This window comes from Euleptes europaea, chromosome 7, assembly GCF_029931775.1.
Source record: "Euleptes europaea isolate rEulEur1 chromosome 7, rEulEur1.hap1, whole genome shotgun sequence".
Lineage (NCBI taxonomy): Eukaryota > Metazoa > Chordata > Lepidosauria > Squamata > Sphaerodactylidae > Euleptes > Euleptes europaea.
This window is the reverse complement of record NC_079318.1, coordinates 29,553,989-29,570,496: the sequence shown is the minus strand read 5'-3', so window position 1 is coordinate 29,570,496 and position 16,508 is coordinate 29,553,989. Positions and strand designations below refer to the sequence as shown.

At 38.9% G+C, this 16,508-nt stretch overlaps 1 protein-coding gene across 4 annotated transcripts in view; it reads left to right on the top strand.

Moving 5' to 3' along the window:
* CEP170 (centrosomal protein 170) overlaps nucleotides 1-16,508 on the top strand; it is a 102,074-nt gene that overhangs the window by 65,069 nt on the left and 20,497 nt on the right. For 2 of the 4 annotated variants that reach the window (XM_056852563.1, XM_056852562.1), the window contains exons 5-8: nucleotides 3,718-3,838; nucleotides 4,666-6,513; nucleotides 13,706-13,940; nucleotides 15,863-16,040. In XM_056852563.1, coding sequence (XP_056708541.1) covers nucleotides 3,718-3,838; nucleotides 4,666-6,513; nucleotides 13,706-13,940; nucleotides 15,863-16,040 — 2,382 coding nt within the window. The remainder of the gene's footprint in view (nucleotides 1-3,717; nucleotides 3,839-4,665; nucleotides 6,514-13,705; nucleotides 13,941-15,862; nucleotides 16,041-16,508) is intronic. The other 2 variants (XM_056852564.1, XM_056852561.1) reach the window with 2 other exon arrangements.

Genomic DNA, 16,508 nt, shown 5'->3' with positions numbered 1-16,508 from the left:
TGATTTGGATCCCTTAAAGTTTGGCAGTCATCTTTACCGGTTATCTATGTAAACAAGAAGAGCTGGAAGTTCTCTGTATTGAAATTAAGACTGGAGTTATTGTGGGAGCTTCAGGGGCTGCATACATCTCATTGTCAATCTTGTTAGCCTTGAATTAGGCCTCCAGCATTTTGCCCCTCAAAGTAAACTATTTTAATATCACAGTGTTCTTTGTTTTGCTTCTAGTGAAAAGTTACTTGTCCTCATAGTTAAGAGGAGTGGCTTTTAAAAAATATTTCCTTGTTCTGAAGTATTTAGTAATGTACTAAAAGAATCCGTAGTAAGTGACTCCATAAGATATCCGTAGCAACTCATGATTATGTATTCCATATGTATTTTTAGTATGAATGCTGCTAGCAAAAGTCTAGGTTCAAAGTCTGGAAGAGCTTTTACTTAGGCTCCTGAAACAACTGCAGGTGGTAAATAAGATAATCATGGTTCATAAAAATCCCATGAGACATTCTCATCTTTAAGCATTCTGAAAGCCAAAGGGTATATTCTAATAGTTAATCTTTCCCTTTCTTGGGTTCTGTGTGTCCTTAAGAATTGAACAACTTGGACAGTTCCATTCTATCCTATGTTTCCCCCCCCCACACACACACACACACAATTTGAAGAAGAGTGCTAAAAATGCAGGATTTTAAAACTTCAGCTTTACTTTTGTTTCACTTGATTTTATTTAGCTTTTAGAAAAGAATGCTATTTTATAAACCCCATGTTATTTTTCTCCATTCTAAATTTGCTGTTCATCTTCTGTTTTCTGTGCAGGCACACATTGGGGCTGCGCATGTGTAGTAGGGCTATGCTCCATTTTTTTTTTGTATTGTTTGGGTTTAATAAAACCGGACTTTTTTCTAGTGAGAGATCTTATGTGAAGGGATTCACAGCAGACAAGCAGGAACTGAAGGAAGGGGAGTTCCACACCTCCAGAGCATGTGACAGTTTGGGCAGGAAAAACCATTGCAATCTCACTCTGGAGGGGAGGGGCGCCCCCTCAGTTCCTAGAACCTAGAAACTTTGATCTGTGGCAGGCAGATTTCCTAGGCCAGCATGGTGTAGTGGTTAAGAGCAGTGGTTTGGAGCGGTGGGCTCTGATCTGGAGAACTGGGTTTGATTCCCCACTTCTCCACATGAGCAGCTGACGCTAATCTGGAGAACCGGGTTGGTTTCACCACTCCTCCACATGCAGCCATCTGGGTAGGGTTGCCAGGTCCCTCTTCGCAACCGGCGGGAGGTTTTTGGGGCAGAGCCTGAGGAGGGGAGGGACTTCAGTGCCATAGAGTCCAATTGCCAAAGCGGCCATTTTCTCCAGGTGAACTGATCTCTATCAGCTGGAGATCAGTTGTAATAGCAGGCTATCTTCTGCCACCACCTGGAGGTTGGCAACCCTGCATCTGGGTGACCTTGAGCTAACCACAGCTCTTTTAGGGCTCTCTCAGCCCCATCTGCCTCACAGGGTGTCTGTTGTGGGGAGGGGAAGGAAAGGTGATTGTAAGTCGGTTTGGTTCTTCCTTAAGGGTAAGAGAAAGTCAGCATATAAACACCAACTCTTCTTCTGCAGCATGTGAACTGGAGTGCAGCATGTGAACTGGAATTTATATAGCAGTTACATGCAAAGTCACAGTTGTGATCTGTATGGTTCTGGGGGTGATTTAAATTCCTTCTTTCAGTGAGGAAACAAGAAGTATGCGGAGTGAAAAGTAGCAGTTAGAGTAGTGTGACAGGATGCTCAGTGGTTAGAGAGAGAAGCACTGTGGCTTATATGCTGTTTCATTCTACATGCCTCTGCTCAGTTCTCTGCTTTACAGATGTTAATCCCCCCAGGTTTACATCTGGAGACATGCCTGTGATGAGGGAAAGAGTGGTGACTAGGACAATAATCAGCTATCCAGTGTAGGTAGTTGCATTGGAACTTAGCCTACAGTTTGTTTGCATTGTTCACATTTAAACAGCATCTTTTTAAAAATACATTGTATGGGTCTACACTACCCAGGAATTATCTTTATCGATTATTCTAGATTGTCTTACATAAAGTATTTTTACATGTTCTACATTTTCAGTGAAACCCTGTCTTAAAAGCATTTAAGTCAGTCCAAAAGGGAGAATATTTCATAGATTTTTCATTTCTCTGCAAAAAAATTCAATTTTTCCATGAGAAAAATTCAAAAAAAGTTCTCAGAACGGTGGGAAAAGCATGTTTTTATCAGATTTCTCAGCACTTTTCCCCTAGCCTACACATATCTCTTTCAGGACCATTTCAGAGTAACAGTATTGTTGCTTTAGCAGTCCAGAGTACTTGAAGGACTACCTCCATCCATGCTTCCCGCCTATACTTTGACATTTGTAGTTTCTTGCTACGCATGCTAGAGGCCTATCTTGCCTGCATACACTTGGCCTATCTGAAATCTGTCAAAACTGTCATATTCCAGTTGGCTTTGACTTTTTCTTCTCCTGTACTATGTCTAAACTTGTACTGTTGGATTTATCTGCTATGTGCTGTAGGTTATCCTCTTGTTCGGTTAACATCAACTGCAGTTCTACTGCTGCTCTTATTTGTATCCTTCTGCAGTTATTTTCATGTCCTCTTTAAGACTGCTGCTGTTTTTTATAACATGTGTGTATTGACTGTTTTTAATTTTGTGAGCTGCCTTGATTGCGATTTTTATGACAGGAAAGCAGGATATAGATGTTCTAAATATATAATATACCCCATGGTCCCTGTAGAAGAGAATTTGCTGCCACCTGGCATACAATGTGGCTTCAAGGGTGAGAGGGAAAGTTTTTTATGTCTGATTGCTCTGCCCACAGTGAAGTGCTCAGGGTGGGTAATTGCAGTGCTTAGGAATCCCACTTTGAGGTATGGGCTTGCTTTCTGAGTTTAGCAGTGTATATCGATCTTGTTCTCCTAGCCCTAGGTGCCACAAGGGTGGTGGGATCCCTGTTTGATTTTTGTATCTGGAGTACTGGGGCAGAGTACCTATAAGGGTTCTGTGACAAACACCCCCTTTCTAACTTGTGAGCCTTGCCTTGCTTGTTGCGTGTGCAAAGTACCCTTTCGTCAGTGCTCCAAGAGTTTTTGTTATGCATGATGTAGCCTGACTACGCACCTTGATATATCCAATCAGAATTCCTGGCCCTGTGTACTTTCAGTAATGTGCAGTGATCGGCTGTAGATTTCATTGGAATCCAGCAAGAGTGCTGTATGTGCATTCTGGGTATTGGGTTGCAAGGTCTTCCCCATCCTGATTCCCCTCTATTTTAAGCATTTTCTTTTGCTGCTGATGTAGTTCTGCGCAATGCTGTGTGCTACTTCTAGCTTAGTGTGTGTGTTTTTTGAGTAGGGCAAGAATCACATTTTTTTTCATTTAGTATACTGTAACTGACCATTGCTAATACAGTTAACTAAGTTACGAAAATTCTATTGTAATTTTTTGTAGTACTTAAAGACTTTGAATGCTTTGAATATCCTTAAGTATATGCTTATGCTTATTGCTGTTAGGCACTGTGGAATGTTAGCCTTATTGTAAAACTTAGCTTTAGTGTTCTCAAACTCCTCTTAACCTTTCTTCTCAGTTTTGCGCTTTTCTCTTTTGTAGTGACTAAGATGCTAGCCACTATTCGTCAGGTAATTTAAAATCAGATAAAGAGTAATCTACGTTTGTTAATGTCTGTTATCAGGAAAGCACTGGTACGTCTGGAAGCAAACGCTGGGTGTCGCAGTGGGCCAGTCTAGCTGCTAACCATACAAAACATGATGAAAGTGAATTGCGCTTAGAATCATCTGCTTCTCTAGAAAATGGTACTTCAAGTAGTTCTTTTCTGATTGTTGATCTCTGCTTGCAGTTTTAATACATTTCATACACTGCTTTGTGGTTAAATTGTGTTGCTGTTAATGAAGCAGTTATTCTAGATAATTGTAAATAGACACACATACTATTTTATAGATGTAGTAAGACCTGGATGGCCCAGACTAGTCTAATCTTGGCAGAGCTCTGACACTAAGCAGGGTGAGTCCTGGTTAGTATTCGGATCGGAGACCACCAAGGAATACCAGGGTTGCTGTGGAGAGGAAGGCCCTGGAAACCACCTCTGCTAGTCTCTTGCCTTGAAAACCCCATAAGGTGTTTCCATAAGTCATCTGTAACTTGACGGCACTTTACACACACACACACAAGACTAGATGTATCACGAAGGGTAGCCATGTTAGTCTGTAGCAGTAGAAAAGAGCAAGAGTCCAGTAACAGCGTAAAGTCTAACAAAATTTCTGGCAGGGTATGAGCTTTTGTGAGTCACAGCTTCTTCAGATACTTAGATGTAGTAAGATAGACTAGGTGGAGTAAAACTTTTAAAAATATAAACCACCTGCACACCAGAAGAAAAATATAGGCTTGGATCTACACTAATGTTTCCATTGGTGTAAGGATTTCCATCTTTGGAGCATTTTCCTGCCTCCCACTTCCCACAGTTGCCCTAAATGTCCTAAAAATGTTTTCTGGATCCAAGTCAAAAAGTAAATCTAGGCTTCCTGTAAGGTTATTTTAGTGTGGTGTTGAAATAGTCCATAACACTTTCAGAAGCTCTGTGACGCTTGCTTAAAACTTTAAGTTATATTTTATTTTTGTTTAGATGCTGAAATTAGTGAATCTGGAATATCTGTTAGAAGTGCTGGCTCAGTTACCTCTTTGACCAGCCTAGGAGATCGAAAAAGAAGAACACTTCCACAATTGCCAAAAGAGGAAAATGTTACAGATGGCCAAAAAACAAAGGTTACAACCCATCAGAGATCGGAGATAGGAGAAAAACAAGACACTGAACTTCAAGAGAAAGAAACTCCAACTCATACCCCAAAAGAAATAGGACAGGATATTGAGAAAAACCTCACTAAAACCAGCAGAGTAGTGAATGGCCTTTCTCCTAAAGGTGACAAGACATTTTTTCATTCCAACGGTTCTTCTCCCTCTGGCAAAGAGAGAAGTGAAAATGGCCAGGAAGCATCTATGGTGAAGCAAACTTTAGCTAAAATTCAACAGCAAGAACAAAGTGAGCTAACCCACTGGATCCCCACCAAATTGTCTTCTGCAAAATCATCAAATCAGTTTGAAAAACCGAGAGAGGAGATTTCAGTTTCCAATAAAATAGGCAATAAAGAAAAGACATCGGGACGAGGTGCAGGCAAAACCGAAATGAAGGCTGCACAAAGTGAAGGGAAAAGAAGAAAAGCTGAGGAAACTACAAAAAGTCAAATTACAAAAGGATTTGGTGGTGATAAAAAAGAAGCATCAAAACCATTAGTGAGACAAGGCAGTTTTACTATAGACAAACCAAGCACAAATATACCAATAGAGCTAATCCCTCATATTAATAAACAAACTGGAAGTACTCCACCATCTTTTTCTTTAACATCCACAAGTAGAATATCTGAAAAAAGTGATTCTGTGGAAACAGATTCTAGTCTAGATACCACACTTATTTTAAAAGATACAGAAGCTGTAATGGCTTTTCTTGAAGCTAAGCTGCGTGAAGAAAACAAAACAGACGAAGGACCTGAAACTCCCAGCTATAACAGAGATAATTCCATTTCACCTGAATCAGATGTGGATACTGCTAGTACAATTAGTCTAGTTACTGGCGATAGTGAAAGAAAATCAACTCAGAAACGAAAAAGCTTTACTACCCTCTACAAAGATAGGTGTTCTACTGGTTCTCCTTCTAGAGATGTTTTGAAGTCATCTACAAGTACAAGAGACAAAATTGAAAAGCGAACGAAAAGCCGTTCTTCTGATGCTGCTTCTAGAGGTGATACACGCAAGATTGTGCAGAACAGTGGCAGAATGAGGCAACCTTCAGTAGATTTAACAGATGATGACCAAACTTCTAGTGTACCTCATTCTGCTATTTCTGATATCTTATCTTCTGACCAGGAAACGTGCTCTGGTAAATCACATGGAAGGACTTCTTTTACCTCAGCAGATGAACATTTGCATTCCAAAACAGAAGGCCTTAAGTCAGCTAAACTGAAGACTTCTTCAGCATCAGCTGGGCAGTCCAGTAAGTCAACTACCCTACCAAGGCCTCGCCCCACAAGGACTTCTCTCTTGCGTAGAGCACGGCTTGGTGAAGTCTCAGATAGTGAACTTGCAGATGCAGATAAAGCATCAGTAGCTTCTGAAGTATCAACTACAAGTTCTACATCCAAGCCCCCATCAGGAAGAAGAAATGTCTCCAGAATTGACTTACTTGCACAACCACGCAGAAATAGGCTTGGTTCTTTATCAGCACGTAGCGACTCTGAAGCAACAATAACTAGAAGCACTACATCATCTCGTACTCCAGAAGCCCTAATTAGAAGTGGCATTAGGCTAACACCACCAGCAGATGGTGCTAAAGTTTCTCCCAGAGTAAGAGCAAATAGCATTTCTCGACTATCGGACTCCAAAGCCAAATCTTTGTCTTCAGCCCATAATTCTCCATCAGGTATGAGAAATTTTTAATTTTGCATTTCTACTTTTGGTCTTTGTGTTTTTTCATTTACAGTTTGAGACTGACAGTGGAGCCTTCTTGAATATTTGCAAATAATATAATGTAACTTACCAGTTCTAATACAAAATGGTAACACTTTGACTGAATGTTTTGTTGCTAAAAGCCTGATCCATCAGCTTTCAGCTTTAAAAAAAATATACTTCAGGTAATGCTATAAAACTTGAAGAGAGAGGAAAATATTTTAGGCTTCAAAGTTGCTTCTGAAACCAAGTGTTGCTGTCATTTATACTGCTTTGTTTGTTGGTCTTGGATTGAGGTTAACTGTGTCCTGTGTTACCAAAATTGCTCTTTGGATGGGGAATTAGCTCGAGCAATCGGTAACTATGTATTTATTAAGCCAGGATCGCCCTATGTCTACGAGGGTTTTTCTCAGTGACTCCCCAAATAAAGACAGACTCAGGAATTCCAAATTAAAAGGTGTTTATATATATATATTCATTCATTCAATGTTACAAGTAACACACATACAAGAAACTAGGAATAAAGATAAAGGAGGTAAGCTAGAGACATTGAGGGAGTTATTAATTAGGATACTTTACCAATCTCTAGAAGTGGAGATGTTCCAACATCCATGGCATAGAGGTAGACAGAATACAGCGGGGGGGGGGGGGGAGGGGGGTGTATGGAACTTAACACACGAGGGAGACATGGCAGAGTGAAGGGGGAAGATCTGCACTGAGCCTTGTTGGGTAGGGCAAAATATACCCTTTTCTGGGGGTGGGGGGGGGAGTGAGATTCTCCAGATGGCTCCTTCCAACAACAAAAAGAGATTAAAAAGACTTCAGGGTCAGAGATAGGGTGAGGTGGTAATTTGTTTACTAGGCTGGCATCCTTGATTTATACATCCTGAGATGGTCCTTCACGTTTGACCAAATCGGAGGTTGTAAAACTTCACATTCCAGGGAGGCGGCAGGGGGAATCCTTTAATGTAGATAGCTGAGGATGTTTTCCCACAAGATACAGGAAGAGGGGGGGGGGGATATGCAGAGAAGGGCTACGTGATTCTCTCGCCTTGCAATAATGGCTTCTCTTTGGCTCAGGCTTTTGGATCAAGAGGCAATCAGGGATCATGGCAATTGTTCTGCTGGTTCTGCAGAGGTGATCCAGCCTCTTGTCCCTGGAAAGTCTGGCTTGTACAAAGCTTGGGAGAGCTAGCCCAGAGCAGCAGGCTATTAAGGTGCAGGCAGCAATGTTTCAAACAGTTCAGTGAGTCTCTGTTATGGGTGCCATCTCCAGGGCTGGAGCTTTTAGGTATCAATTCCCCCCTTTGGTGGCTCCAGAACTTCGTGACGGCCCCACCACAAAAACTGGATCTTAGGAACTGCTGGAGGCAGGATAACAGGAGCTCTGAAGCAGGAATGCTGGAAACAGGAGGCAGCGGGTTAGAAACAGGAACGGACTGGAACACAGGAACTTGGAGTCGCTGGAACTTGCTTGTAGTGTTGATTGGAGACCCAGGAGATGTATACATCAAAGGGAAGTGTAGGAGCCATTTTGCAATCTAAGCTAAAAACGGGCCAGATTAAAAAAGGTGACAGCCATGGGAATTGGAAACACCTGGGTGCTATATTGGTTTTGCTGTTACTACTCGTGAGAAGTAGATACATTGAATAGAGATGTGCTAGGAGGTATAGATATATATGTACAATTATTTACACTTGTTGATTTTCTAACTAGTTTAAAGATAACAAGAAGGAGAGAGAGTAACTAAATTGGCTATCTGCTATTTACAATACATAGAAAACTGTACAGAAAAAAACTCTGGATGTTGCAGTTTGCAGAGAAAAAAACTGTCAGTCTTCTTTATAAGGTTACAGTTAGTAGGAAAGGAAAGTTTCCACTGGCATCGCAATTAAGTTACAATGTAGGAAATAGGAAAGCACCCCCCTTAGAGCACTTCGTGAGCTCATATCTATAGCAAGGAGAGGGTTAATTAGCTTAATTAGGTCGCTGCAGGCTGGTGACAGAGACGCTTGCAGGGCTTCAGGTGCTTAGAGGCTTGGTATCACTTTCACTTTTTGGTTACAAAAAATAATAATAACATTGCTGAAACAATTCCATAAATTACAGCTCTTTTACGGCTGTTCATGCTTCTTGCTTGGATGTATACCCAGAAGATTGTGGAAGGGGTTAATTGGTTCACAGTGAGCTGGAAATAGAGCGGGCTGCAAGGCTGACACAAAAGCGAGCTTTCTCATACACATTTATTTCCTTATACAAAAGAGAAATTGGTGCAAAATCCCGTGCCCCAGAGGGCCTGGCACATGCAGATCTTCAAATGCTGGAGCATGATGGGTGCCTTATTGGTTTTCAGGGCAAAAGCAGGTATCAGGGAATTGACACATGAAGAAGCAAAAACACATTTTCAGGTGCAAAAAGAGATTGACTGTCCAAGGGCAGGACCTTTTTAGAGGGGGGAAGGGGGGTCCCTCAGTCCCTCCCTTTAATTTTTGTCTAGAGGATGCCAAATGTTGTCCCCACCTTGGAAAGTCAAAAATAGAAAATAATAAAAACTTAAGAGCAAGCCTAGGGGTTACACAGGTCTCTGTATTGCTTTTAGGAGAGCCGTGTAGCCTGGTAGGTGACTATCATTTTGCTGGGCCATTTTTGCATCCATCTCACCTGCTCAGTCATTAATTACAGATGGGCCTAGACATTTGTACCACACTATGCTTTGGATCCAATTTATAAAATGGCATTATTAACCTGATAAGGTCTATTATGAGATTGACTTGAGAATTGTGCTGTAGGAACTACAAGTGATTATGGATGCTCCTCTCATACTCTTGAAAATCTCTTCTCCTGGTTTTATAGAAATAAACCAATAGAATTTTATTCCATTCCAGTAAAGTTAATGCCTCTGATTTGATTATAAATAAATACTTAACCAGCGTTTTACTAGGTGCTGTGTAGGAGGGAAAAGACCCTACCTGATGGGTTTATGTTCCAAATTACATGGCAGAAGAAAACTGAAAGATGATGACCAATACAGAGTTTACTGTATTTGTTTACTACATTTATCCCCCTTTCTTGTTGAGACTCAAGGCAGATTAGAGTTATAAGGAGAAAACAAACCAGTATAATACCTACAATGAACAATTCAATAAGACTGTTGATACACTTAAAGAATAATGAAATAAAAACTGAATGATACATACAATAGCCTGGCTAAATTGGAGTACAGTAGCACCTTAGAGGCCAACAAAATTTAGGGGGTATAAGTTTTTGAGAGTTACAGCTCCCTTCATCAGATATCAGGTAGTGTCTGATATCTAGCTGTTCTACTGCAGACCAACACTACCATCTGAAAATACAATTGCTTGGATTTCTCAATTTTACAGTGACATTCCATTCATGGGTTGCGGGGGCCCTTCGTTCATGCATATCAGGAAAGTGCCGTTCCCTCCAATACACCTGATATGTGCAGTCCCATAATTTGTGAATTGAGCAACACAGATTTTTCCCTGCGACACCCAATTCATACAATACAGGATTGCATGTATCAAGTGCACCCACCTGTTACTCATGACTGGAGAGCTCTGAACTCCTCTGTAACATCTACAGAGGCTACTGTAATAGGCCAACAAATAATATAGTTTGACTCAAAAGTAGTCAACTGCTTTGTGGTCTGCTCTAAAAAGAAATAAGTAAATGCTCAAGAGACTGTATTTTTTTAAATCATAGTAATATACATTCGGAGTTCCATGAACACAATGAAATAATTAAAAAACTATAAAAGACAGGGTTTATTAGTTAGTATAACTGTGGATGATGAACCAGAGTGTCTGATACAGGTATTCATGTTCAGTTCCTTCATCTCATAAACGATGCTTAGGCATAGTACTATCAGGTATCACTTTGAGGGGGGGGGGAAGCTGAAATAGAAAAAGGGGAGGCACCATTGTGGTACATGTTTATTTGTCAAACTAAGGTTACTCTGACTGTGAAAGCCTTCGACAATAAGGTTACTCTGCTCAAATTATGTTAGAGCAGGCTTGGATGTTATTAATTAATTTCAAGAAGAGCAGGGAGGCCTAATACCGTGCATGTTTTGTGTGCCGTAGGTACATTATCTAAAACAAACTTTCTCATATTCTACCTGTCCTACCCTCTGATGAAGTACATGTGCTTCAAATGTGGATGTCAACTTGCACCAGACACAGAGAGGTGGAAGTTCTGTTTCAGATGGCATAGTGGGGCGTAGGAGGCAGAAAGTGGCAGGCATTTGCACTTGCTGCTTCTTCCTGCTTCATATTGTCTAAAGCCTTCGTGTGTTTTTTGCATATTGCAAAAATAAGAAATAAAATCGAAACAAGAAAACCAGATGAATTGTATCATTCGGTCCAGAACATGGACAAGAGAATTTTTGAGATACTGTAAAAAGGGGTAGTTGAAAAGTCTCACGGTGATAGTAACACAACACAGTAAATAATGACAGCAGTCTCTAAAACAAATAATGCTCATGCAGGATGGATAACTGTCATGTTCACCCATTTACCTGTTTACTGAGGAAAAATCTCAAAGCAGTATGACTATTTAACTCTAACATAACCCTCTCCCATTCCCACTGTGAGCAGAACTCTAATTTCCAGATCAATGCACCGGATATGTGCAATCCCATAATGTGTGAATTGAACAACACGGATTTTTCCTCCCAACACCCAGTTCATACATTACAGGATTGTGTGTATCAAATGCATCACAGGGACCTGCACACTCCTGTTATTCATGACTGACCTCATTTCTGCCTGACCTCATAATCAGAAATTTCTTACTGTTTAGCACAAAGCTTAGAGAGCTAGGAGAGGATCAGGGCTGGTACAATCTAGATCAGTTGTCATTTTCTGCCTGCACAGTGATAAGCCAGAGAAGAGATGTATAAGAGCCCAAAGCTTACCTGCTTGAAGTTTTTCCTTGAGTAATGTTTCAATGTAGGTAACTATTACGAGAGTGAAAAGTAGAAGCAACTCTTAATTAATGGACCATCTTAAAACAAAGCAGGGGGGTCCTAAATTCCTCTTACTCTAAATCTCAGCACGTTAAAATTTTTTTAGTGAAGTATTAATCAAGTATCTGGTGGATGACCTTTTTTAAAAAATGAAGAAACCCCAAGGGTGTCTCAGTGGATGCTTTAAGCATAGCACTTCAGAGATTGGAAAAGATAACAGATGAAAATAGGAAAATACTACAAATCTGTGATTCAACCTTTTTCTTCCCCATGGTGGTTCTGCTGCTATCATGTGTTCCAGTACTTCCAATGAGAAATGGACAGAACGAAGCAATATATCCTTATTTTTCAGTACTGGCTATATAATAAAGAACTTTTTATTATATACAAAATAAAACTGTAAAGTGTTTTAAATGCTTAAAACTTCAAGAAGGTATATGTGAATCCCTCATTCTTACAAATTACTTTTACCAGATTTTTAAAAGTTAAAATAATTTCTGTCTCCTCACTGTGGCATAGTTTTACAAATGGTTTCTATAAATTAATTCTAGCAATTAAGTTCAACAAATTGGGGTTACTATTTTTCTTAACCCACCAATTAAAAACAAGTGTGGAAGAAAAAAAATTAATGAGTAAATTTTATCAACAGATTATTTTTAAGCAAATATTTTTAATCTGTTTCTCTTCATTAACACAATAAACAAATATTTTGTACACAGAAATAAAGCATCTTCTCCCAGACCCAGATCCTGCAGTTGAAACTTACAGTGGTAGAGTACTAGAAATCGCATTTTGTTTCTAAATTTTCACTCATAAATATTTGGGGTTTTTTAGCTTTTACTTTAAATGCTCATCTTGTACAATGCAGAGTTGCGGTCTAGTTCTAAATGGTAAGATGTTAATTTTTTTTAAAAAAAGTGTTGTCTTTAAACAACCTGAACAAAAACACAATTTTGAGTTCCAAGAAAAGTATATTTTCGAGCATTGGGTCCATCTCATAAATAGTCTTTAGCCCTTCGTTATTCACTTCTGGTTTCTTTGCTTGCTTTATAGTGCTTTTCCTGCTCATTCAACTGATCAATCCTAATAGTGGGAATAAAAATTAATTTGAAGCTTGAAAGATGATAGACGGCTACTGAGATTCTGAAGTAAACTTGGTAGAAAAATTGATAGTATGTTTTTCTGTCCTTATCTGACCAAGTTGTGTAATACAGCTGAATTCTAAATTTGCAATCTTCTTTTAAGTTTAAAGGACACTATATAATCTATTATCACATTATAATCTAAATTGCAGTTATTGAATTTTTTTAATGAGTTCTGATGAAGTATGCTTGTTTGAATGCAGATTTCCAAAAATAACATCTGTGCACTTAACCAACCTCAGCAGAAACTGTTAAGTATAATTTTTTTTAAAAAATCTAACTGAATCAATTACTAACCCATAATCTATAGTAATTGACCTTCAGCACCACTGTTTAACAGAAACGGTGTTTGCTATGAGTTCCATGAGGTTGTTCAGGTGCTATTATGGTTCCAGGGGCCTGTGCTCTTATTAGTCTGGTGGTTCTTCATTTAATAAAAGCAAAAAAACAACTATCCCAGCAGCCTTCAGTTTAGTGATGAATGTTTTGTTTGTTGCCAGTTGTGTGCTACTGCTGTCCTTGAGAAGGTGGTATTATACTGCATGGATATATCCATTCTGCTCGCATAATAGCAGACATTGCTTGACATTTCCAAGATGAATTTCAAACAAGTTGGACTACTGATTCATTTTCTGTCACATTTTCTTATGTTGTTTTTTGTAGAACTGGGTATTTTGATGTTGGGCAAAATCTGCAGAAAAAGCACTGACTTGCTATATAGGAAAATGACAATGATTTGGGCCCTTATTTGGAGATATCTTGTTTTAGACAGAAAACAGCATGCTTGTCCTGTTAACTCATCATTGTACAAAGAGCCTGTTTTTCACATTTTGTTAATCCATATTTATTTATTTAACCACAGTTACAGTAGCTTTCTTTTAAAGCTGTAGTAAACCAAATGCTTTCATGAAATATTTTTGGGATTTTGACGTAAGCAACTGTGGTGTGTCATTGTGACTGTTTCTAAAAACATAAGTTTATTCTTTCTTGCAAGTGATATCATAATAATTCTTTTTTAATAATTAAACTAATTTAGTAAATTCAAGATGGAGGCGCTTTCCTACAGATTATGCTTCCACCTCAGAGGATGAATTTGGATCAAACCGTAATTCTCCTAAACATGCCCGTCTACGTACTTCTCCAGCCCTGAAAACTACTCGATTGCAGAGCATTGGAACTCCAACCCAAGCTAGCAATATCTTCAAACATAGGATAAAGGAACAAGAAGACTACATTCGCGATTGGACTGCTCATCGAGAAGAAATAGCAAGGTTGGCTTTCAAGGAATGCCTTCTTTGGGAAGGGGAAAGCACACACACAACACAAACTCATTAAGCAATGTAACTGGGTTTGTATAGAGAATGTTTTTGGCAGAATACCTCAGAATTGCTAGCTTTATTTACTAGAACAACAAGAAAGTAATGCTGTGTTCCCAAATACAGACAGTGAAATACTGCTACTGTTTAACTTTTGCATAATGCCAGAACAATGGTTTAATTCCTGACCAGAGACCTTAGAATCTAAACTGCATGAATTGGGCAAAGGTGAAAGAAGATGTAGGCATGAGGATGGTAGTAGGTGGAGTAACTAACTGACTGTAGAGAAGGTGGGTCTGTTAGGCTTCAAAAGAGGTTCTTCTAAAGATACATGTTTTGAGATTACTCCACACATGCATGTACATCATGGATAGGACTTTACATAAAAGGCATATTTGGATGATACTTATCTCCATTCATGCCATGAGATCTAGGGCAGACTGCACATTCTTCCCTGTCCTCTGCACCACATGGTAGGCAGCACCAAACTAGAACATGGCATATGAGCATAAATGGGATCTACCCATTAGTTTTACCCTTGACATACAGAGGGAGGGAGAGCAAGGAGGAAATACATGAGCCCGAAACCCATTCTTGTTATCGGAGGGGTTCAATTTTGTAGGGATGAGGGGAAAGGCTTTCATTTAAATACGGCCTGCTACAAAAGACAAGGAAGGGCTTCCAGTATAAAGACAAGGGCAATTTTTTTGGTATTCTATATGTCCAGTTAATTAGATTATTATTATAATTTTATTGCCCTGATATTTTAGGTTGCTGTGTAATCAAAAAATTGTTATAGGTGTTTAAGGGAATTCCTTCAAAATATGTTTGCATGATCTAAATAAGAAGGCGTCCTCCTGTACCAACATCATTCCTCTTATGCTTCTTTATGTTTTGTTGAAGCTGTGCCATTTCCATTTGTAGTGATGTATATTTTAACATGTTTGGAAATCCTAGATATCTGCTGTTTTTTAAGCCACAAGACTATTATTTATGTTCCATAAATTTGAAGAAATTCTATAATACAATCTTGATTGTGTCTTCAAAGTCTGAAATATGAAAATGGATTTAAGTATTAAAAAATCACTTGAGTTATTTTTGAACTTTTCCCCTAGAATGTTGCTTAACAAATAATTTGGGGGTGATTTAAATATCTTTGTTGATGTTAATTACAGCTGTCTTGTATACTCCATTTTAATACAGAAAAGATCATAGCAAACCTATGTTATACTGATCAGCTGTGGTTACATTTTTAGTACTCGGCCATGTCAACAAAATGACAGTGGTATATACTTTCAAAGTGTTAATGTTCCACTCCCCTAAGTCTCAGGAGCTATCTGCAGAATAATTTGTGCAAGATAAAAATATGCCTTCGGAAAGTTATATTTTCATTTTACTTGAGACCATATTTTATAACTTGCTGGCAAACAGTAGATGAACATATAGGCAACTGGATGAACATAGAGGCAACAGCTTGGTGCCCTTGATAGAATTCATTTTTTTTTTGGTATAGTAGAGAAGCTATATAATTCTTCTGACTAATTTCTGAAATTAATGGCAAAGTTAGGAAGCATCACAATTGTTCCATAGTCAAAACTATATAATTAATCCTATATAACCATGGATTTTACTTATTAAAAATGTGGAGACATGCTTATACAGTTGTGGCAGAAGAATTATAGAATTCTCCAGTAGTGAGGGGCACAGATGGTAACTGATGGAGCAACCTAAGCATAACTTCAAGTATCTGTGATTTGTTTTTAACAGTAACTACTGAGAACTGTAGCATGTTTCCAATTGCGCAAAATCACAATTTAGAGCTTTTTCTTCCTCACTTAATCCACCTCAACCAACTGCACTGTGTTAATTACTAATAGGATCAGTCAGGACCTGGCTCTCATCGCACGGGAAATCAATGATGTAGCAGGAGAGATAGATTCGGTGACTTCATCAGGCACTGCTCCCAGTACCACAGTAAGCACTGCTGCCACCACCCCTGGCTCTGCCATAGACACTAGAGAAGAGGTAGGAGATCTTCATGGAGAAATGCATAAGGTTCTTCCTATTCTTTATTTCTTTTCCTTCATCCTTTTGGCATAATTTAATTTGGCATAATTTTACTCCTGTTTGCATAAATTTGAGCATTCGCTTCCTTTTGGTTTTATGGTTATGTTGTATATTGGCCAAAACCTTAACTCCAGCAGTCTTTGAACACATTTTTTAGACATGTAAACACAAGGATAATTATAGTGTGAACACACTGTTTACATTTTTTTTATGTTGGACATAAGGTGATTTGCTTATTTTTGTCCACAGCCTCAGAAGCATGTGAGTAGTATCTGCCTCTCTCCAATGAAGAGATGTGTTTATACACAGATATATAAAGTATAATGTAAAATATAGTCGATTGTCAGGGCTCTTAGACTGCCTTTAGAATTACCCATTTTTGCTTCTAAATACCTTAGAACAAGCAAATACGATCCACTCCGTAGAATATTATCAAAATTAATATTGCTTCATGCT